This window comes from Drosophila navojoa, chromosome 5 (assembly GCF_054131105.1).
Source record: "Drosophila navojoa isolate 15081-1374.11 chromosome 5, UAZ_NAV_1.0, whole genome shotgun sequence".
NCBI classification, from domain to species: domain Eukaryota; kingdom Metazoa; phylum Arthropoda; class Insecta; order Diptera; family Drosophilidae; genus Drosophila; species Drosophila navojoa.
The window spans coordinates 835,032-858,820 of record NC_142893.1 but is presented as its reverse complement, the minus strand read 5'-3'; the positions used below and the strand labels follow the sequence as shown (position 1 = coordinate 858,820).

Sequence of the window (23,789 nt, the reverse complement as noted above, 5' to 3'; positions counted from 1 at the left end):
GCATACGAAAGAAAAATAAATAAGTTTCATAAATACAAAATGCAGTCGCCCGCATCCACAATTCCTGACAGCTGTCTGCATCGGCGTTTGTATCTCTGTATCTCCATCTGCAGTTGTATCTGTATCTTTACCTGTAAAAATAGCTAAAAGCTGGCGCGGCACACTTTTATCTCTGGGCAGCAACCGGCGAAGGCGTCGCAATGCACAACACCTGTCGACAGCCCAGTCGGAAATGGTCTCAAGACATTTGTGGAAATCAAGCCGAAATTTTCGCAGCTTTCGAGCAGTTGAGTCGAAAATAGTCAACTATAAATACCCTGGAGCCCATAAACTATGCAGCATGATCTCTGTCGAGTTGCGTTGATCTCTCTGTCTAAAAAGCTTAGACTAGACATCTAGACTAAGGCACAGAACCTTTAGCTGCTATATCACATATATATTTATCTATGCTCTCTTGTTAATTGAAGTGCCATCAGGTTCAGTTGATATAAAAAACATTTATGTATAGAGCGAGTGGCGTCATGATTGCTATAAATTATTGATACACTGCAATTAAATAGATAAATATAATGAGTTTGGTGTGGCAATAGATTAAGCAACGCACCAATAGACGGACAATACACTGCTTTATTGATGCACAAATACCCTGTAATGGACGGTTTACCATCTTAATGAGAAAGAGAGTGCAAGTAACTAAAACCCATACCCTGTTATATGTATGCAACTGAAAGGAATGCTATAAAATACCCTGTAATGAACATTTATCCATATCAATCATGGCATTAAACTAAGAAATTGAAGAGTATCAAAGATAATTAACAAAGAAAATGGTATTAGATAAATATCCTTTTATTGCTTAAGCAATACAAAGGCATATGCTCCCTGGCCAGCATGATTTACAGGGCATCAGACACTAATTAAGAATGGAAGCAAACGTATCTATATTTTTTATTGAATTCGCGTGGATTAATTGAATCACTTACTTTTGGCATTTCAGCCAATAGACAGAAGGAGAGAGGCAGAGAGAGAGAGAGTGTGTGTGCGAAAGAGAAAATACAAAAATCAATTAGACGATTTTGTTTTCATTCTCTGACATATTTATGTACAGTCAAGCCTTGAGAATTGGCAAGCAACAGAGTTGTGTATCTTTTATCGCAACGGAATTGTTTATCTGAGACTTTTGTTTATTTCGCACACAGTTCACATTGCTCTGACCTTGGCTTTAATTATTTCTGCTGGGCTTTGGTTAACTACATTCTTTTTTTTTTTGTTCTGTATACCCTGGAAAAATGTTCTTGACACACACTCACAACTGACCTTTCGAGTTTCTGATTTATTTAGTTTATATGCTTTGTTATTCAATAAGTCTCGAGCGAGAAGCAACAGCTGTCGACAATTGGCTGACACGTCTCTAGTTCCATTTGACTACGTTTCATTTCACTGGAACTGGAAACTGGAACTTGCATTCTCGCTGGAAAGCCGAGTGATTCGTGAGGAAACACAACTAATGTTTCCTCTCCAACTTGTGTAACACGAGTTCCGGCTAATTATTAGACTTCCGCCTTATGCTAACTTTATAACAAGAGAATTATCGATAAATGTATCGATCACTTACCTTCATGTCATTGATGATCTGTTGAAACAAGCTGCCCAGCGCCGAGCTATCGCGTTCGAGACTAAGATCCATTTTCGTTTCGGGTTCCTCTTCTAACTAAATATATATATATCTATATTTATATATACATAAATGTATATGCGCGAATGCAAATCGATCGTGTTTTCGTTTTCGTTAGTCTCCGCTTGACTTTTCACTTTGTTTTCGTTTTGTTTTTCCCAATTTGCTTTGCTTCGTCACTGTTCAAAGAAAATTAGCTTCAGATTTTTACGTTTTATCGACATTTTATTCGGTTGAGTTTCAGCCAGAGTTTTGGCAGCACCTGCAAAATAGTGTTGAGAAATGAATCAGTAAGGGAATTGTTAGGATTCTATATATTAACAGTAGCTACAAAACAGTCTTAAGTTTATTTTTAGCCAAGTTTACAACAAATGGAATATGTTCTAAATATAAGTGTTGATTAACTGCTTAGCTAATAAATGTAGCAGCTGGTTACTATTGCTAGGTAGGAGTATACAAGTTATTACGCCTCATGTTTCTAAATTTTTGAGTAGTCTCACTTTTATCTAGTTTATAAATAACCAGCTGAAAATAATTTTCAATTGTTCTTCAGCATATTCCATACATTTTTTATTCAGAAAGCTTAACATAAGCCATAACCCATAATTTATATAGATAAAACTTGATTCGCTTACACATTAAACATGTTTTCATTTTCATATTTCCCAAAAATAGAGAAAGAAAGAAAACAATCCAAAATCCCAGCCTCCTTGTTATCAGAATCACTTACATCGAGAGGCAGTCTCCACACTTCCGAAATATATGTATATATAGACAGAGCTATGGATGTTGCATGTGTGTTGCCATATGTGGCATAAATTCATGTGCCACATGCAACAACATGCCCTCCCCCTGGTCTGCCCCAATCACCCAAGAAACACATAAATTTACGAAATTTGTCTCGAAGCGCTGTAATAATGCGCTCGTAAATAACATGTAATGAAAACTAGCGCATATTTCAAAACGAAATCATTATTATTATTATTATTATTACGATTATCATGTTTAATTATGCTTATTAATAAGCGTTTGCTTGCGCCTTATAGAGCTAGAGGCGGGGGAAGATAGTCAGCGGTCGAGAGTTGGGGCAGAGTGAGAAATTGTGTAGGCGCAACATTAAACAAGTAAAACTGCTCCAGCCGGGTGTGCCTGACTTGCAGATACCCTAGAGCACATGAATGATAGACAGAAAGATGCAGAGATTAATCTCTAGTTTCATTACAAAGATTGTGACTAATAACAGGATGGGGATAGAGAGACACATCGGATAGAGATTACTCAATACTTTACCAAAAGAAAAAAACCAATATGCCCTCTTTAGCAATTGCCGGCAGAGCATGAAAAATCTGGCATTTATTTTGGAATCGACACATGTATGGGAGAGAAAAGGGGCAATCGGAAAACGAAAGCCATGAACAATGTGACCCAAAAATGAAAAACTGATATCGGGGAGCATTTGATTTATATGTTTGGTGCGTGCACGAGACAAGTGCCACGAAGAGCTTTAATCAATTTGCAGGCTAATTGCGCTAATGCAATGCCTAATTGTTAATTGATATGTCAATGAGTGTGTGCATGTGTGTGTGTGTGTGTGTGTGTGTGTGGCAATGCCAAAGTCAGCAGACAGGAAGCAATTGTCTTGCTTTTGCAGTTTATGAGTTACGAGTTGGGAAGTTACGAGCTGAGAGCTGCCAGCTGAGAGCTGAGAGCCACGAGGCACGAGCATATAAATAAAGCCATTAGCAACTCGTTGCTTAGTGCAACACGAGCTGTGACCCATTTAAATGTTTCTCCAATTTTCCTCATGTTTCATACGAGCTTTACGTGCTTGCACAGTTCTCTCATTCTCTCTCTTTCCCTCTGTGTTGCCATCTCCCTCGCTCTATGCCTCTGTCTGCTCAAATGTTATGTGGTTAACCAAGTAACCCCAAAGCCAAGCTTTGAGCACTTCAGCTGCAACTCTTCTCTGGCTTGTCCAAACAAACAAGAAAGTTAGCGGGAAATCTAGCAGCAGTTGGCAATATCTAATAATCATAATCATACGTCGAATTACTGCCCAATAAAAAAGGTAATGCATTAGCTGAACTATTTCCTATCATTCCATATATATTATCTGTCCTTATGACATTCACTCCTCCTGTTGTTTAACTAGTGAATCAATCATATATTAGCTAATAAATCATAGATGTGAGTCAGCCAAAAAGACAGCTAAGCTAGTCATTCTCTTTACCTAATACTACCTCCAGTTGCGCTACTTCTTTAAGAAGAGAGAGAGGGTATATAGGTTCGACTGCAGCTGAAACTGAGTATATTCCAGAGATTTCCTGGATTTAAATCATGAATCCCCTCCACTAATAGATCTAAATTTACTTCATTATGGAGCATATCAACTCTGGAATGATTAATTTTGGAATAAATTGATTTGGAAGAAGCGTAAACGAGTCGATCATGCCCGAGTGCAACAATGTTGCTCTGCGCGGCTTGGCTAATTATATATTGCATTCGTATCTAATCTACCTTTGGCCAATGATAATGATACAATATTTATGTAAAACAGCAGCAGCTACAACAAAAACTTATTTCCGCACTTGCGGAAATTGCAATTCGACGTTCAGCAGCAACAACTCGAACAACAACTGGAACAACAACAGCAACAGCAACAACAACAACAACGACAACGACAACAGCAACTTTTTATCTTGAGAGGTCATTTACACTGCCCAGCAGCGACTTTGCTGGCTGCGCGTCGTTTTCTTCAACTTGTTCTCTCGATGCTTTTCACTGCGCTTTTCCAAATGCACGCACAGACATATGCACACACACACACACACACACACACATCGACGCTAACATCCACACACACACATGCAAACACTCAAGTTCTTTAGGCAATCAGCTTTTGTTGTTAGCACTCTTGTACATTGCTTTCGATACCCTGGAAATTCGCTGAATATGTTGAAACGGGTTTGATGTCTGATGAAGGCAAAGCTGAGCTTATTTATTATTAATTAGAGTATATCTGGCTACACCCAACTGCATAAGTTAAGAAAGAACTTTTCTTGGATATCCTCCTCATGTTACAGGGTAACTGTTAGTTGGTCAGCCTCTGCTAGAACACTTTTACAAGTTATTTTCCTCCTCTCTCCATTTGTCGCGCTTTTGTTTGTTTGCATTTATCATTCGTGCTTTGTGCATTGTGGCCCTTGTATAGCTTTTGTGAGTGCGTATCTGCGGCTGTATCTGTGCTGCTATATGTCACTATGTATCTATGTATCGGTGTATCTGTGTATCTTTGTATCTCGTTTGTAATTGCCGCGCTGACAGTCGCTGTCAGTGTCATAATCAGCCAGCGACACTTGAACCAAGTCTCAAGCCCTCAAGAGTGGCCATTGAATAGGAACCGACTTGGCCTTCACTTAGTCGATTCGAATCGTATCTATATACATGAATATATATGTATTCTAGATATTACTATATACATGTAGCACAACAATTATCAGACGATAATTGCAGTGGACTTCTTGTGGCAACCATTTCATTTCCTCTCTCTATGCAAACATGCAAATTGTGCTCCACATTTTTGTGGCTGAACTTCTGGCGGAAACCACTCTCAAGACGAGATGTTATATACCAGATATATATATAGCATAGCATAAGTACCAGCTCAGTTGAGTAATGCTTTAAGAGAGCTAAAGTTTAAAGGCCAGCTGCCAAAGGGCAAAGCAAAAGGTAAACAAAGATGCGCAGCAGCAAAAACGAAAGAAAGAGAGAGATCGTCTGAGAAACGTGATGTGATCTACTCTACTCTGCAATCTACTGCAGCCCAGATTCTTGGCCAGTAGCCAAGCAAATTAACAAATCGTGCATAAAACTCCGAAAACAGGAAAACGACAATTTGCTCAAAAAAGCGGAAAAACGTTTAGGCCAAAAGCCGACAGAGTCAAGGAAAAATGTTTTAAGGAAGAAGTTACAGAGGGCCCACATAAGGTAGAAGCTGGAAGATGCGAGAGTAGAAAAGGAAGAGGCAGACACAACAAAACAATCCCGCATCACAGCAACAAATGTCAATTTGATTGTTTGTGGTTGAGGACCTCTAGGCCAAAGGGTATAATGACATTCAAGCAAAGGATGTTACAGCTTAGAAGTAGGACAACTAGAAAACCTTTCATATACATTAGGTTTGGGCATAGCCTTAGGGACTCACTCGAGTTGGAATATAGTCAATCAAGAAAATATTACCGAAATTATCATTTTCTTCAACTTGTGATTATTTACAGGATATCTCTGAATCGTTGATGTTTCTATTTCAACTATCTACGCATAATTTTCCGCCCTATTTACGTTTTGATATGCGGCTGTTTCTGGATGTTTGCCTCTGTTACGGCTCTGCTTCGAGAAATCGACGTCCCAATGCGGTTTTCATTGGCGCCTTGAGATTTGCATCTGGTAAAGCGGAAGCTGTTGCTGATGTTGTATTCTCTTGTTGTTGTTATTATTGTTGTAGCTGTTGCTGTTGCTGTTGCGGTCCAAGGGCTGATGCGTTAAATGGATTTGTGTACACGTTTTCAGTTGCATGCCGCACGTTCGCTTCAGTTTCGGTTTCTATTACAGGAAGTGACTTGACAGAGTTCGTCTGCACAGATATTCCTTCCATCAAAGGGAGACCAAGAGAGCTGGCCAGAGAGGGGGAGGCAGAGTACTTCTAATTGCGACCCCAAAGATGTGCGCACACGCACAGCTTAACTGCATGCTCAGAGTGTGTATGTTTGTGTGTGTGTGTGTGTGTATATATAATTATGCGTGAATGCGAAACAAGTTGAAATGTTATCGACATCGTGCCAGAGCAACACTTGCCCAGACTTAGCTCGAAAGAGGGAGAAAACTAATGGTTCTACGCAATGGCGGAGGGAGTCGAGTGTGAGTCGAGAGGAAATTCAAGCTGGCAGTGAGATAAGTCCCAGTATTTATGCATAGAATATACTCTAGATAAGCAACAAATTGTCCATTACTAATTTACTAAATAAATAAAATATATGCAATAGAATATATTTGTGAATATAACTAAAAAGCCATCAAGCAACTATTTCTCTATACCAATCTTTATCTATAACTTCAAGTAGGCTTTTCTTATCGATTCCTAGAAGTTACAGAAGGTCCTCTTGTTGCAAAGCTGATTCCAACAGTCAACTGTTTCTCTGCCGACTTTTCGCTTTCTGCTTATCGATAACTCATATATAATTTAGTGTAAACATTGCATGTTGTAAATCTCTTACAAATTGCCAACTGCTCCTCTATCTCCGTCTCTCTCACTTTCCCACTCTCTCTCTCTCTATATTTCCTTCCCCCTTTCCCTCTAACTGCTACTTGTCTATGCTCAACGATAACTTATCGATAACGTAAGTTAATGCATTGCATTTAAAGTTCATTTGCTTCTTTATGTATTCTCTTTCCATTTACTAAGACCTGAGACTTTCATGAATTAAACAATTATGTTAATTTCGTATTCGTTTTATTAGCTTTCGAGTAAGAATTTCTTTTAGTACTTGAGCAACAATTTGTAGTTCCCAAGTTTTCTCAATCAAAGTCTATAAATAAGTTGTATCTCAACACTATGTACACACACAAATGCACACTCGCAGAGATTTTCCCACTCATGTTTTTTTTTCGGTTTTTGGCCATGTTTTCAATGTGTAATCATATAATTTTATGCCCGATTAAACAGTTGAACGCTAATGTGCCGAAAGTTTATTTCCAGCGAGGCAGGCCAAGAGGAAGAGCACATGTACACAAGCACACACACACACACACGCTCATGTTGTTTACATAGCTATTGCAAAATGTTCTGTATGTTTTGTGCTCTACTTTCGTGTTTCTGTTCCTCGTTATGCTCTCTCTATTTCGCCTGATAGCTTCGCTCGATCGATAATCGATTTTCGCCAGATATCGTATTGCGTGTTGACATTAAATTATTAGATTAGATAAGAGAGCAGTTACATACTAAGCCTATCAAACATATAAGACTTGGCATAAAAAATTGTTAAATAGTTTTCGCTTTGCTTTGATTTACTTTGCTTTGCTTTACTTTAATGAGCTGCGAAAAATTTGAAATTTCCACACATAAAGCAAACAATACTTTGCATGTGTGTGTGTGTGTGTGTGTAGGTGTGCGTGTGTGCGTGTGAGTGTATGTGTGCCATTTCGTTTTATCCAATTGCTAAATGTTATTTATAGAAATTTGGGTTAATGACGTCGAAGGCAAACACAGATGCCGAAACACACTCAAATGCAGCGCATAGATGCATAGATATCTATAAAGATAGAGCGCGCGAGAGAGAGAGAGAGAGAGAGAGAGAGAGGGAGGGAGGAAGAGACTGATAGAGAGAAAGAGAGAGGCCGAGTGAGAGCGAGCGCTTGATTTCATATAAAAAAGTCTTTAGATTATCATCAACAACAACAACAACATCATCAATGATGAGTTCTTTTCGCTTTTCAAATGCATTTTCTAAAATAATAAAAACACACACACACACAGGCACACTCGATGTCAGCTTTCCACAACACCAACAACGAGAAACGTTGACAACCTACGCGAGGGCGCGAGGTAGGGCTACAGTGAACCGTCTTATTGTTGACCACAAACGCTGTTTATGGTGAAAGTGTAAAGTCATGATGCGAGCTGTTCAATTTGCCACACATACATATGTATATCGTTTACCTTGTTGCTTAACTATATCTATATCCATATCCACATCCACATCCACATCCACCTCTATATACCCCGCCACGCCGCCTACGCCCCTGCAGCTCTCGGCCCCTTCCTAACATAAATCAGCGCCGAGTCGTAATGTCGCAATGGGCTGTAAACATGTTTGTTTAAGCGAATGCCTCAGAAACTGGGAGAGTTTTTAATGCTGTGCCCTAAGCACACATAAGAACATTTCATAGAACATAGAGTATGCTCTGGGATAATTTTGGTTCGGGCTTTTGCATGCTGGCTTAGCGTAATACTAGATTAGAGTGTCAAATTGCTGTTCTCAGATGTGTAGACAAGAGTAATGAGAGGGAGGCGTGACAGATCAATGTCAGATATTGTATATATGCTATTGATCAGGCCTAGCATTTTGTATGGATGTCATGTATGTATTAAAGAGGCTCAGAATGATTGAGATTGCTTTAACCATCCATCAATTGATTTACTAAAATATCAGTCACCTTAAAATGTTGATCTATTCTCTGTATTTATAGTCTATTTATATTTGTAGTTCCCATACAAATGTATGCTTAAATAACCAATTAGACTATAATTATTCTACGTATGTCTGCATTTGCCTCAGTTTTAGTTTATGTGGGCCGGTTTTCTTTACAGACCTCTCTCTGTACACTCGCTCTGTGGGTGTTCCCAACTGCCCGTTTGCCACTTCGATATACTATATGTATGTATATGTTAAGCAAGAACAAAATATATGGAGGAACATTAGCGTTCAAGCTGAGTAACATTCATTAGAATATCCGCGCATGTTGTCATGTTTTAAGCAAACGCTAATTGAAAACAGTCAGAACTGCATGCTTCTTCTTGCCTCTTTGGTAAACTTTTGGTTCAAGTCTTGTTTTTGCTGGTTTTTGCACGGCCCTTTATCGCACAGCACAAGGTCTGGGACTCACAGTCAACACTCGTTAATGATAAACAAAAGTACCGCTATACGTGTGCGCACATGTTGTTTATTTCGTATTTTTTCTTCACATACATGTATTTCGTTTTGGTTTTCTTCTTCATTTTTGGCTCAAGTTTGTTTGCCGGTTCGCTCTGGCGCTTTTCTAAGCCACACAGATTTCTTTTCTTTACATATGTACATGTATATACCATGTATTTATATACTCTGTATGTATAGAGCTGGCAGTCAGCACTTGTCAATTTTCACTGTTCTGTTTGTCTTTTGTCTACGCTCGTTAGCTGAAAAATCGCTGTTGAAGAAGGAGGCGCAGAGGCTACGTAGAGTCAGGGTAACTAATTAGCCGACATATAAAACAATTTTTTTTTAATACAGCAGAACATTAGCTCCTCTGTTAGTAGTGAAAGATAAAATGAGGGATTCCAATACAATACAAGAACTCACTTTAAATCCATTAGAGTCGCGTTCCACTCTTTAAATGTTTCACCGTGCGACAAAATGGAAATGAAAATGATTTTACTAGTTGCCGATTCGTTTCCAAAATCGAGAAATAGGCGATTAGCAAAGCGAACTCAAGACCCGGCGTGGGCAAGCAAAGGCACCTCACATACATACATACAGTCTAATACATAGGTATAGAGTTTGATATATGACATATGCTCCAAAAGTTAACGCCTCTCCTTTAATTTGTATATATGTACATATATGTGTAGTATATATTCATTCATATATTCGTGGTAGCCCAAAATGAAATCGAAATCGAAAATGTTTGTCGAGTGGGTGTCAGACAACGACAATAAAAACAACAACAACAACAACAACATCTACTGCAACAACAGCCAGATGCAAAACAAATGCATTCATTCATGCATTTACTTCTCTTTTTTCGGCTCAGAGCGTTGCGTTTGTAGCTCTCAAGAGTTGCGTGGCTCTTGGCAACGTACCCAGCTGCCCCACAGCTGTTTGCCAACAACAACAGCAACAACAACAAGAGCAACAGCAACAAAGATGCGTTGGCGTATGCAAACAGCAAACCGAATAAACAGGCTCGACTTACTACCAGCCTATCGACTGTTAAGACTCAGTATACCCTGCACGTGTGAGGCATTTCAATGCTGGCGAAGCAACACGTAAGATGAAGAATGGTACTCTAACTAAATAATATAATCATATACTATATACAATATAATATATAGTAGTATAGAAATAGACTTTAAACCACATATTATATATAGCTAATCAGCATTCATAATGGCTTCTCTGCTCCCTCTTCATTGAAACCAGTTTTCCAAGTTACATAGATGCATTTAGCCTATACCTACATATATACGATGTACTTAATAAACAGAAGTCTAACAATGTAGTTTAAGGCAATGAAAGGCAATAATTTAAGTCTTAATATGAAAACATTGCAAGGGTATATATAGCATCGTGCATGCTCACCAAACTGAGAGCTAGGTAGGTGGGTAGTTAGGTAGACAACGAACGTTGTCTTCCATTTGCCCAAAAGCATAATTAAAAATAAAACTTACATCGCTCAAGGCAAACTTAACTGAGTAAACAACAACAACAACAACTGTTGCTGTTGCAATTGTTTGGGCCGGTCATAAGCAGAACGCAGAACTTTAAATAGCTCAAAAAACACAGAGCGAAAGAGTAAATAGAAATTCCCATTTTTCGATATATAAATATAATTATATATAATATGTACATATATGTACATACATGTACATAAACATTTATATGGATACATACATATTTATGCAGACAGAAATTTGTTTGTTGATTCAGCCGCAGGCGCAGGCCGTAAACAAATGTGAAAAGACAGCAAAAACAAAGAAAACCGATTAAAAGATGGCCAAAACGCTAGCTGAAAAGTTAGCCAACATTTTAGTAGCCGCAAGCTAAATAGATGGAGAAATTAGCCAAGTAGACAGCCGAAAACTAGCTAAAAGCTAGCTAAGTAGACAACAAAAAGCTAGACAAAAATCTAGCCAAATTGGGCAACCCAAAAATATTGTACAGATGGGCCCTACAAAGTAGGGTACTGATTACATCTGACTGCATAATACTCGCGCACGAGTCAAACATCAAAACTAATATACTCACTTTTGACTGCATGAGCGCGCATACGCGGACTGAAAGTCAGCCAAAAGGAACCGAAACCAAGTTAATTCGTTGCCGACAGCTGTTGGCATTTCAATTGCCCGCCCTCCTTCCATCTCTCTCTTTCTCTCTCAGTACCTCTCTTTGTCTTCTGCTCTTGAGCAGTTGCACAGGTGCAGCAGCAGTTGAATGGTTTTTTTCTGGGATTGGGTTGCACGTTTGCTAGCTGCAACGCAGAGACATCAGATAAGCGCACAAAGCAAAATGTGCCAAGTGCAGATACAAACACACACACACACAGAGAGAGAGAGAGAGAGAGAGACATGTGTTTGTATATGTAAGCTAATAGCCTAGCCAAAAAATATCTTTAAACAAATTCCAAACATATCAGATGTTATATAGATATATATGTACTAAGTCTAACGGAACTTGAGACTCGCGTCTTGACGCTCTGGGAAAGCTATGGATAGGAGAGCCTAGGTTTATTATAATCTAGAATTACTCTGAGTAAACAATCATAAAGGCTGCTTGCATTAACAATTTTGGCTTTAACATTTATTATAAACATACTATATAAAGAGAGAAATAGGAGAGTGAGTCGTATGGAAAAAGAGCAAAAATCAACACGTATATTAAAGAAAGATATATGTAGATACTGCAGGACTGCGACTAGAATTGTTCCACAGGCGAGTTTCCACTGTATATATGCCTATTCTCTTATCAGCTGCAGCCCCGTATCAAAGTCGTTTCAAAGGTATGCAAAGGCACAGACAAATGCACATGCGAGCAGACAGACACATTTCAAATGAATTTGAGATAAGACAACAACAACAACGAAAACAAAATAGAAATTCTAATAAAACAACATTTACAGTTAGACAGTTACATACAAGGCAGAACACCGTTTGCTGCTCTGATTACGAAATGGAGACACAGCAAACCCATAAAGCAGTATAAGACGGGCAGAAAAACAACAGCAAACCAACCCCGTTTCATATGTTATTTCCCTGTAGGATATGTTAACCCCCAAAAAAGGTATAAAAAAGTCTATTTCTTATACGGATTTAATAGCATAAACAAAGTCAATGAACCCCTCTAGCCTCCGCCGGATGCTGTTGAAATACGCCAACGCTTTATCATTATGCCCCAAACATAAGAAAAACAAAATAAAAGAGACAAAGCCAAGAACAACAACAACAACAGTTAATAAGTAGCCCACGCATAGTGCAAAATGTTTGTGCTAAAAATGTGCACAGTAAAACACACACACATTCACAGCAAAGCAGAATGGCTAGAGGTGAAAGAGTAACAGAGAGATAGGGCATCATTAGAGATGAGTGAGGGGGCCAATCGCAAATTGGAAAATACATAATAAATGGGAAAGGGTGAAAGTGTGCAAGGCAGCAAATGAACAAAATATTTTATTCACATATGCATTTAAATTGTCATTTTATTATTTAATGCACTTAATTGCGCTTTATACATATATGTATATGCATTTTGCTTGCATGCACGATTAATTCGTGTCACGGCACGTGCGCACATCTAATGGCGAGTGCTTGCACTTGCGCAAATAGCGCGACAAACTTCAAAAAGGGAGCACAAAATTGCTGTTGTTCTTGTTTTTGTTGTTGTTGTTGTTACTGTTAATGTAGCTCTGGTTCCTGTTGTTTTGTTGTTGTTGCTGCTGGCTGGCTGGCAATGAAAGGAGTTTTCATGGCTTACGGTTGGACTGGAATCGACACTGGAGGGCCTTGGAATATGAAGTGCGTGAGACTGTTTGTGTAGCTGGAAGCTGTGTTTGTCTGTCTGCCTTTCAGCTTTTGAGTAATTAGCACACTTGAGTGGAACGCAGAGAGGGAACGATAGAATAACAACAAAGGCAAGTGCAAGAAGCAGCACATTTCAAGGATACTCACGGTTCTTCAATATATTCGCAGTCAGCTTCCAGCTGCAGTTGCAACGCAGCGGCGCTTCAAAAGAATCCTGCAAACAATTACACAGCGTTTCCTCCCCTTGCAGCCGGCACCCGGTTTTGGTTTGTGTATATATATATATGTGTGTATATATATATTTGTGTGTATTAGTTATTTTTGTTGCTGCAGTTGATTTTGTTTAGTTGGGCTGCAGCGCATTCCAGGCGGCAAAAGCGCACAAAAGAGTATAGAAGAGGACAGCACGCGTCTCGCTCTCTCCACCCGTCTTCGCCAACACGACTTTGGGCTTTGTTCAAACAAACTACCCTGACGGCGATCCTTGCACAGTTGTTATTGCTCTTGCTGTTATAATTCTTGTTGTACACACACGCACACAAGCAAAAACACAATCACAGAAACGCACTCACACACATGCATATAAAATAATTTACTTTTTAAATTTAAATATGTACACACTTTGCGGCTCTATTTTTTATCTTGTTTTCTATTTCTATTTTCGCACTGTTCTCAAAGCAAGCAACAGTAAAGCGCCGTTGCCGCCGCCGCCTTCGTCGTCTAACAGTTAATTTTTTTTTTCGCCAGGCGACGTCGACTCAATTTCAAAGCTTCTCCTGTCAATTACGATTTGCATTTTGCTTCTTTAATTCAAGACATAATAAAAATAACACAGCCGCCGAATTGTAGGAAATTTATTTCAAAACCAATGGCAATATGTTTTATATGCACACACACACACTATTACACGGCTCTTTTATTTAGGCGCGCGTTTTATTCGGTACATTATTATGTTATCATAGAGAATTTAATTATTTAACAAATTTAACACTTTAAATCGCGCGCACCGTCTGCCGCACGTCTGACTCGCTCGGCGTTGTTTTTGCTTCTGCTCTTCGATAGCAACTGCACAGTGTTGAGGAGCGCATCAAACGATGAATTCATGTACGATATATCGATTGACGTATCATATTGCTCATATTTGCGCTGCTACATTTGCGTGTGCACCCATAGGAATAGGAAATTCAAAATATTTGAGAATTAAATCATATACGGAACTATACTGAATTTACAAATAATCTAATATATGTGCAAAATTAATTATACTTGGATACATTTTTTAACAACATTTAAGGTATTTATTTGTTCTTCATTTGTTTCATTTGTCAGTTTAAAATCTAGATTTTAAGGTAATACGTCAGCATTATCACACAAGCCTAGCTTATAATAATAAAAATAGATGAAGTAGTATATGATACAAAATACGTAAAAATACAAAAACAATACCAAAAAGCAACAATTTTTCTATAAATAATAGGAAAGGAAACTAATTTTGTTTCCCTTCTTTAGTCCTCCAGCCTCTGCACACTTAATTTGATATCCTTTCTGGGCATCAGCAGTAACTTGCCGGGATCATAGAGCATGGGTATTTGAGTCTCTGCGCTGGGCTCGTACTTGAGGTGCTCCAACAGGGCAACTAAACCGATTAGCAGCTGCTGCTCTGCCAATTGCTTGGCTATGCAGCCACGCAGACCCTGACCGAAGGGTAGAAAGGACATCGCTGGCCTTTTAAGCACTGCCTCCGGCCTAAAGCGCTCCGGATCGAAGCGTTCGGGCTCTACATATATATTCGGATCCCGATGTATGGCTGCAACAGGAATTACCACATTGTTGCCACGAGCGATGACAAAGACCGATTCCGTCAGCTCGAATTCACGCGTGGCACGGCGCAGCAGAAAGGGATAGGGCGTATGCAGTCGAAGCGTTTCTGTAAGGATCACAATGATAGAACAAAGATAAGATACAGATATATTATAGCTGAGATTTACTAACCATATAGCACTTGCTTCGTATAGCTGAGTTGCTTAAGTCCGTCAGCCGTCAGCTGTCCGTCGTTTGCCTTCAGAACTCGTTTTATCTCCGCTCTCGTACGCTCTTGGAGCTCCGGCTGCAGCGCTAGCTCATAGAGACAGAAGCCAAGAGTCGCATTCAGTGGCTGCAGACCAGCCAAAATAAATCCGAAAGCCTGAGCCGCGATCTGAGCATCCGTCAGCGCTTTGTCAGTGGCGGCAAAGAGTTGCAAAAAGCTTTGCAGGGGCTGCCGATCTCTCTTGCGCTGTTGCTGCAATTGCTCCTGAACTAGATTGAAGAAGTAGTCATTGGCTAGCCGTGCGTAGCTCTGGTACTTCACAAGGCGCGCGAGTATAGGCAGCTCCATGGCCAAATAAGCGCGCCACAAGCTCCAGTTGCTCCAGTAGCTGCGCGTCATTAAGGAAAACTCTGATAGATCCTCGGACGATAGGCCATAAGCTAGCTTCGCTATCGACTCAACATTGTAGCTGTTCAGCAGTTGGCTAACATTCAACTCCTGCTTTCGCACCCCCAATCCCGACTGCAACTTCTTCGAAGTCTTCAGCAATTGTGGCAGCAGCTTGTGCAGATTGCTAGCAGCAAAAACTGGCGCGGATTGAGCATGCAGCTGTCTCCACCGGTGCCCATCCAACTGGAATAGATTTCCGGACAGCGGCTCCATTTTCACATTGTTGTAGAGTCCTCTACTGGTGAAGTAGCCGTCATCGCTGTCCAAAATGTTCCTTACCAGTTCCAAGTCCAAGATCAATACCAAAGGCTTCAATAGCACATAACATCCGATGAAGGGAGCGCGTCCTTTGTAGCTCTCGTACAGATAGAGCAGGAGCTGCTGGACATTCTTCTTGCCACGCACCACCTCCGAAATGTTGCCCCACAGAAACTTTGGCTTGACATGGAGTATGCCACGTCGCTTCCAATAGCCCAAGCAGAATTTTACAAGAGCATAAAAGAGGGCCAGAGCGCCCAGAGAGCTCCAGAGAATGTGCTGCATTAGCTCTTGCATTGGATTTTGTTGCAGGTGGAGCTAGTTTCAGTTGCTTCTGGGTAGATAAGCAGTAAACTTTTTAAATTCAATCTGGCTGAGCTGCTGCCGTCCTGGTGAATCCGTTCCTAGGGGTATGAGCTCCCCTCCAGTTGGATCTAGGCTAAGCAGCTACCTTCTTCCAATTGCAGTTCCTATATACTGGTTATGTCGATTGCTTTTACGTTTGATAAGCGTTTCAGTCTCGCTACTGGCTTATCAGCGCCATGGTTCTACTGTAGAAATATTGATTTGCTTATCAAATGACTCGATTTCTGGCCATAACGAGCGCTAAAAGAGCGGGAGAGAGAAAGAGAACAAGTTAACTATAGACTCAATGAGGAACGAACTTGAGTATTGGATTATAATACATATAATACCCTGTAATGTAGTATAAGTAGACGTGTGAACAGAAAGCAAAGGAACTTTTCTAATTAATATTACATATTACGCGGTAAGCTTATAGCTGCTCTTCTATAGAGTTTAATTGTTATGCATTTGCGTACGATATACATTTATATCAAATGCCGCTTCCATTACAATTGGAGCTCCTTGTTCATTCATCATTTATATTTATTCACTGTCAACATGCCCGATCCTCTCCAATAATTTTAGCAGTGGTATAAACTAGTGCAATTTATTGTTTTTGTCAACTTCGATCGATTCGGCAACACCGTTTCCATTTTTTACTTTTCCAGTATGAAGCACAGATTGTAAGCGCTGCCTTCCAGCTCGCTGCTGTGCATCCAACGTACATAGCCGCGCTCAATCAGCTGTTGCTTGGAGCTAGGCACGCCTACGAAATGTGGATCCTTAAAAAAATCCTAATTAGCTTTAATTGAGTTCACGTTTAGAGTCACTCACCACAATGAGCAGCGAACAGCCCGCCGTTTGGCTCAGATGAATGCCCGCAATGGCCTTTGAAGCGGTGTCACTTAACCCGCCCATAACAATTAAACCGCAATAATCCACAAAATATTCACGAATCTGGTTTAGCACCTGCTCGCTGTTCAGTTGTTGCACGTGTGCAAATTTGCAGGGTATATCAAATAGGGAATCTATTACAAAAAACTCCTCCATGGTGCCTATCCAATCGCGTGAGCCAACAAATCGTGCAGGCTTGTCGCCAATCCTCACCAGCAAGCGCTGAATCTCTTCAATGGAGGGCACATTCAACATGGCCGTCCTTCCACTGCGCCTTTTTATAATCCAAGAGATGGCCGTTTGGAGCGTTCGGTAACCGCAGCCCCAGCCCGCGTCTGAATGGCCATCACAACCGTAATGGAAGTACTTGAAGCTTCCTTGCGTATATAAGGTCTCACCTTTACTATCTGCTGGCGGTTGCAGAGCCAAGTGCACATCTTCCAATAACTCGTATTTATATGTTTTCTTCACAATTTCAACTTTCGACTCTGATTCACAGGTTGCTGTGTTTGTTGTCATAGTTGTTTACACGGTCGATAATATATGTGTATGCGCCCTATATATAACTATATTTATTTATAGTTGCGATATTTACCTTTTGCTACGTTGCAACATTAATTTTAGAAATTTAGAAATCAGATGTTTACTGCCTCGATAACGATTATATTATGTTGCAATATTTTCCAAATGCACTTAATGTGTCAGACTATCGATATGCATACATTTTTATTGACATATCACTTTTGGCGCTAATTTCAAAGTACATCAGAAACTGTTTTTGCGTATCGATATCTGTTCGTCAGCTCTAATCGTTAATATATTCGCGCCAAGTTTGAATTGCAAACATAACTTTTTGTTTAGGTATCTTCAAAAATCTTAGGCGCTACGCATTTATTTAGATTTACAAATATATTTCTAGCTATATAGATGTCAAAAATTATTCGCCACTCCACATATATAATAATATAAAACGAATGGCCTCGTTGTTTAACGCTTAGCGTCTTCATTTAAAATAAATCCATTTCGCCACAATTCACATCAAGAATATCATCATCGTAGCTGATCAATTGCTTAAGGCTTGCTGCTGCTGTGGCAGCTTTTGAAGTCGATGGCAGATCAGTATTATCGACCACATTTATATTTATTTCATGAGCTCTATATTCCGGGCTGCTTTGCTCCTGGCCAACAGGCGAGGGCGGAGGATTCGATACTACAAAGAGAGAGAGAGTTTAGATGAGAATCATTAATAGTGTTTAAATAAAATAGGGTTTTACAATTGCCTGGCTGTATTTGTGCCAATTCCTTGCGACTATTTAATGAAGGCATTTCGGTACTCTTCTCGCTTAAACATTTCTTCAGCTCCTCGACTTTGCGATCCCGTATCAACGAGGCCAGTTGCTTTCGCGACTTGCTCTCATTCTGGCGATCCTCGCTGAAAATTGATTTCTGTTGCGCTGGCGTTATGAGATTATGATGCTTAAGCAGGAATAGAAAAACGCCACCAGGTGTACGACGACGTCGGCCATTCTGCAAAGATTAACTAAACTTTAACTCAGAGTTTCATAGATTTAATCTTAGTTTTAACTGACATTGATCATCATGCCACCATCAGCTTCGATGCGTTGCGTTTCCTTGTACAGCTCCAGTGGCAAATCTAAGCCAAGTGTTTGCACGACACGAACTGCAAAAAAAATTGCAAGTTAGACTTATGCCTTGAACCATGTGTGTTATTTAATCTTGAATCCTTTGATAACACACCCAAAAGTTCGTCCTTCTCCTCGTACAGTTTACTGGCCATTTCGTTAGCCACATCCTTGGGCTCGCGTCCCGTCACGTCTTGCAAGTCAAGTATGTGTCGGGGCTCACTAGAGTTGTCAGAAGAGCCACTCGTTGAGGAATTGCCACGACGAGATCTCGACCTTGACCCAAGCCTACTTTTAATCGGACGGCGCTGATCCCGTCGCTGGCTGTCGGAGCAGGCAGATCGCCCTCGCTTGAACGCCGGTTGTGAACTGTTGCCTTCGTCCGAAGAGTTGGACAGGCGCCGCTTCAGCGCATGCTCTCCATTTAGACGATATCTCAGAGAGAAATCATAGTTCTCCACATTGCGATCGCTGCTGCTTTTGTGGTTCACATCGCAACCTCGCATATTCTCAGTCAATGCCTCCTCCTGCAGTGCAGCAGTCCATATGTTATATTTCTTGAAGCGCGCACGATTCGGTTCCCCAGTCGAGGAGGAGGCGGCGTCGGCGGATGAGCAGCCTTCAGCTGGGGCAGAAGACACACGTATCATAACGGTTCTTTTTATGCGCTTCTTGCGCTTTTTTTTGGATCCGATATTTTCGGTGCGCAGCTTTTTGATGCAGCCCTCTTCAGAGGACTCGCCACTGGTGCTCTGTTCGCTATTCGTTGGAGACTCATCGTCCAAGGCGCTTTGCAGCTGATGGCAGGTGGCAAGCGAATTTGTTGAATTGCCTTCGGCAACTCCCTTTGCAGCTGTTGCAACATTTGAAGCCGGTGCCGGCCGCTGCAACGGAGTATAGATCTCCTCTTCGCCGCTTGCTGACAGCTGACATGGCATTATATGTATATTAACTAACTATTTTTTATATATTCTATGCAGTTCTTTACCTCTCCATCTTCTAAATCAACGTCTTCGTTTGATTGCAGCTCCATCATCTTGCAGGAAAAAATTAATTCTCTTAAGGCACTAGTGTTAAGAAACGATTGCACAAACAAAGAAAGGTTTCCACTGATGGATGGGTGTTATCGCTAAAATAGTGGTAGCACCATTTCACATGAAACAAGAATGCAAAACCATTGTTAGCACTTTCGAAAATAATATTTAATTTTTTATTAACTATAATATGAATTTTGTATTATTCTGTTCATATATAAATTATATAGATAGACCTTGTAATATTGTTCGCAACAGCTGATTTAACAAGTGGAAACGACGCAACAAGAAAATTTTAAACTGTGGCAACTCTATGTGGCATGCAGTAAGAAGAAGAAGACACGTGCATTCTTTTATAAAGTTTTGAACGTGCTTGTCAGACGTAAAAATACAAATTTACGTCTTATTATGGTGCGTTTGAACAATCAGCTGCCGGATAACCTTCCGCAGCTGCAGAACCTGATCAAGCGTGATCCTGAATCCTACAGCGATGAGTTCCACACGCAATACGAACATTTTTTAAGTTTACTTGAAATCTTCGCATTGAATCCGGCCGAGGAAAACAAATCGTTGGACGAAATAGTGATGTTTATTGCTCAGGTGGCACAATGCTATCCACAGGTGTGCCAGCAGTTCCCAAAACACCTGACGGATTTGTTAAAGAGCAGTGCCACTGTCTTAGATCCTGCGATGAGGAATTCCTTTGTCAAAGCGCTGATTCTGCTGCGTAATAAGAATCTGGTACCACCTTTGGATATATTGGAATTATTTTTTCAACTATTGCGCTGCCAGGATAAGAATCTGCGCACCTTCTTGCAAACCCACATCGTAACGGATATTAAAAACATGAATGCGAAGCACAAAGATATGAAACTTAATTCGGTAAAATTATACACTTGAGAATGATCTTCAGTCGTTATTAACTTCTTTTTGTTTTAGAGTTTGCAAAACTTTATGTATGGCATGTTAAAGGACGCCAATCCCAAGGCTGCCAAAATGTCGGTGGATATCATGATTGAGTTGTACAAGAAGAACAAATGGAACGATGCCAAGACAGTGAACGTGATTGCCAGCGTAGGCTGCTTCTCGAATATAACAAAGGTTTGCAATGCATCCGAATAGTTTCCGATAGAGAACACAAAAAACAAGCATAACCCATTCCAAATTGAAAGTTTGTGGTTTTTGTTTTGTTCATGTGCTAAAGATGAAACTTAGTGGACTAATTTCTTTACCTTGCAGGTACTTGTCACATCGCTTAAGTTCTTCCTTGGTCACGATGATGAGGACGAAGCTGGTAGCGATTCAGAAAGCGAGGAGGAGGTGGATCTGAAAGGTGCGTTAATGGCAAATCGTGTGAACAAAAAGACGAAGAAACGCCAAAAGCAGCTGCAACAGATTAAGAAGCAAGCGGTCAAAGCGCAAAAGAAAAAGAAAAATGCGCCAGCCTTCAACTTCTCTGGCATTCATCTGATACACAATCCTCAGGGCATGGCCGAGGGTCTGTTTAAGCAGCTGCAGTCGAGCAACGAACGCTTTGAAGTCAAGCTAATGCACCTGGATGTCATCTCTAGACTAATAGGCATTCATGATCTATTTCTGTTTGGCTTTTATCCATATATCACACGGTTTCTGCAGCCGCACCAGCGGCAGGTGACTCGCATCCTTCAATTCGCTGCACAGGCCTCCCACGAGTTGATTCCGGGTGACGTTATTGAGCCCATCTTGAAGACAATTGCAAACAATTTCATCACCGAGCGCAATTCCAGTGACGTCATGGCAATCGGCTTGAATGCCACTCGAGAGATTTGCATGCGCTGTCCTTTGGCCATGGGAGAGGACTTGCTGCAGGATCTGGCCATGTACAAGACATATAAGGAGAAGTCCGTGATGATGGCCGCGCGCTCCTTAATCACGCTCTATCGCGAACAGCTGCCTGCTATGCTGCACAAAAAGGATCGAGGCAGACAAACGGAGGCACAGGCTGAGCGCAAGGTGAGGGCCTATGGCGAAAAGGATGTCAAGGATACTGTGGTGGGTGCAGAGGTGTTGCTCAAGGACTCGAAGACAATTGACATCGGCAGTGACGATGACGACACGGATTCCAATGATGGCGAGTGGGTGACTGTGACCCACAGCGATAACGAGGATCGATGCGATGAGCAGGCCAGCGAAAGCGAAAGCGATGAGGAGGACGAGGACGACGATGAAGAAGAGGATGATGAGGACGATGAGGATGATGATGAAAAGGCAGAGGCAGAGGCGGAAGAGTCCGATGAAGGCGTTTCCAGTGATTGCGGAGAGTCAACACGCAAGGAGAAAAAGGAAAACGCAAAATCGTCTAAGGCAGAAATAAAAGTGCTCGACCAGAAGGAAGCTGCGCAGGAGCTGGCTTTGACGCGCATCTTCACTGATGAGGACTTCAAGCGCATCAATGCAGCCAACCTGAAGAAAACGGTGACAAGCGCACGGAAACGTCCTCTGGAGCAGGATCGAGCCGAGTTTGTGAAGCTAAACAGCATCGAGATGATTTATAAGAAACGTAAACACGATAAGGAATCACGATTGGAGACGGTGCAGGCGGGACGACAGGATCGCGAGCGTTTCGGCTGGAAGGATGGTCGCGTGAATGAGAATTGCTCGAAGACGAATCGAGAGAAACGCAAAACGAAGAACTTTGGTATGTTGCGTCACAAAGCACGCTCCAAGGTGAAGAAGAGCTTCAGGGATAAGCAGCTGGCCATGCGCAAGCATCTACTGCATCAGAAAAAGATGAAGTAGACGCTGGACTGGCAGATGGAACAGCGGCTGATGAAGTGGAAAAGGAATTGGACAAAGCTGAAGTGGATGAAAATGGAGTCAATTCGTACAGCAGCTGATTAAGCATTCAATAAAAATGAAGGCGGACGGACAGCAAGTCGAAACTGTTTCCAAGGAAAGTGCTAGAAATGGAACATAAAGAGAGGCTGATTAATATGGAAGATGGAGTGTATCAGTTGAAAGTTTCGGGAGCTCCTTTTGTATTGACACTGCAATAAAGTTTATTTCAATTTCTATTTTAATTTACGAGTTATTCTTGGGAGTTCACATAGTTTCTATCTGCGTCGCTTTTCCGATTTCTTCACACGCTTGGGTCCCTTGACAAAGCACCAGTCTACTTGAATCGTTTGTCCCATGATATCCGTGCCATTTAGCGCCTCCTTGGCTGCCAGAGCTTGTTTGTGCGTCTCATACTCAACCAGGGCGTAACCTTTTGAGAAACCTGTGCGTCGATCTAGATTCAAATGTATGTTCTTAATCTCTCCGTAATCGCAGAATTTCTCCTGTATTTCATCCTCCTGTGCCTCTTCGTGTATGGAGGTCACAAACAGTATCCAGCCCTCGACGGAGCGCTGTGGCCCTGGTTCCAGTTCATCGTCATCCTCGTTGCGCACCCTTTCGTAGCTGTGAATGGCTTCGCGTGTGTTGCTGTCGCTACCAAAGCCGCGTCCTTTGCGATGTTTAGCTTTCTCCTTCAAGCGTACAATGCCCTCTGTTTGTGTGGGCGTGGGGTATAATGGTAAAACATGAATAGCCGGCATGCGAAAACGTTGAAAATAAGCGCGATATTCACATTTCGCACGCTACTTACGGTCGCCATCCTCGTCCACTTCAAACTCTTCAGCATTATCAATATCCAACACATCAGCCATTTTACTTCAATTTGCTGTTTAACTTATTTAAGTAGATCTAATTGAACTATTTTAAAGAGATTTAGCCGCGTGTTGTAGTTGTGATTTTTTCAGCGTTCTATGACAAAACTATAATGTACTAAAAAATACCATGTCATGAACTGAACTACTTATTGTTCCAAGTTGGTATTTATATAATTTAGTATTAAATACAAATATGATAAATATATTTTGTATGTAATTGG

General features: G+C 40.9%; 6 protein-coding genes across 31 annotated transcripts in view; 1 reads left to right on the top strand and 5 right to left on the bottom strand.

Moving 5' to 3' along the window:
- mim (missing-in-metastasis) overlaps positions 1-14,288 on the bottom strand; it is a 48,811-nt gene extending 34,523 nt beyond the window's left edge. For all 25 annotated transcript variants that reach the window (XM_018104069.3, XM_089261350.1, XM_089261353.1 and 22 more), the window contains exons 1-2: positions 13,371-14,288; positions 1,616-1,937 (exon numbers count right to left, since the gene is read on the bottom strand). In XM_018104069.3, coding sequence (XP_017959558.1) covers positions 1,616-1,687 — 72 coding nt within the window. In that variant the 5' untranslated portion in view covers positions 1,688-1,937; positions 13,371-14,288. The remainder of the gene's footprint in view (positions 1-1,615; positions 1,938-13,370) is intronic.
- A 210-nt stretch (positions 14,289-14,498) lies between these two features.
- Positions 14,499-17,943, bottom strand: Cyp6u1 (Cytochrome P450 6u1). Of its 2 annotated transcripts, none has more exons than XM_089261386.1 (3): positions 17,795-17,943; positions 15,216-16,566; positions 14,499-15,150 (listed from the first exon to the last, which is right to left on the bottom strand). In XM_089261386.1, the coding sequence occupies exons 2-3, from the start codon at positions 16,255-16,257 to the stop codon at positions 14,729-14,731; spliced, it is 1,464 nt and encodes a 487-aa protein (XP_089117512.1). In that variant the 5' UTR covers positions 16,258-16,566; positions 17,795-17,943; the 3' UTR covers positions 14,499-14,728. The 2 variants fall into 2 exon arrangements, with proteins under 2 accessions (XP_089117512.1, XP_089117513.1); XM_089261387.1 differs by lacking the exon at positions 17,795-17,943 and adding an exon at positions 17,598-17,736.
- Ufsp1 (UFM1 specific peptidase 1) lies at positions 16,899-17,718 on the bottom strand. The gene is made up of 2 exons (XM_018104136.3): positions 17,140-17,718; positions 16,899-17,087 (listed from the first exon to the last, which is right to left on the bottom strand). Exons 1-2 carry the CDS (start codon positions 17,716-17,718, stop codon positions 16,962-16,964), a joined length of 705 nt encoding a protein of 234 aa, XP_017959625.1. The 3' UTR covers positions 16,899-16,961.
- Positions 17,944-18,061: 118 nt separating the features above from the next.
- On the bottom strand, positions 18,062-19,979 carry Phax (phosphorylated adaptor for RNA export). The gene is made up of 5 exons (XM_018104116.3): positions 19,831-19,979; positions 18,958-19,768; positions 18,789-18,880; positions 18,474-18,726; positions 18,062-18,409 (listed from the first exon to the last, which is right to left on the bottom strand). The coding sequence occupies exons 1-5, from the start codon at positions 19,876-19,878 to the stop codon at positions 18,207-18,209; spliced, it is 1,407 nt and encodes a 468-aa protein (XP_017959605.3). The 5' UTR covers positions 19,879-19,979; the 3' UTR covers positions 18,062-18,206.
- Positions 19,980-20,197: 218 nt separating this feature from the next.
- On the top strand, positions 20,198-22,935 carry Mys45A (SDA1 domain containing protein Mys45A). The gene is made up of 3 exons (XM_018104106.3): positions 20,198-20,758; positions 20,816-20,977; positions 21,116-22,935. The coding sequence occupies exons 1-3, from the start codon at positions 20,285-20,287 to the stop codon at positions 22,652-22,654; spliced, it is 2,175 nt and encodes a 724-aa protein (XP_017959595.1). The 5' UTR covers positions 20,198-20,284; the 3' UTR covers positions 22,655-22,935.
- On the bottom strand, positions 22,887-23,697 carry tsu (40S ribosomal protein S12 homolog tsunagi). Its single transcript, XM_018104141.3, has 2 exons — positions 23,505-23,697; positions 22,887-23,405 (listed from the first exon to the last, which is right to left on the bottom strand). Exons 1-2 carry the CDS (start codon positions 23,563-23,565, stop codon positions 22,969-22,971), a joined length of 498 nt encoding a protein of 165 aa, XP_017959630.1. The 5' UTR covers positions 23,566-23,697; the 3' UTR covers positions 22,887-22,968.
- Between the last annotated feature and the right edge of the window lie 92 nt (positions 23,698-23,789).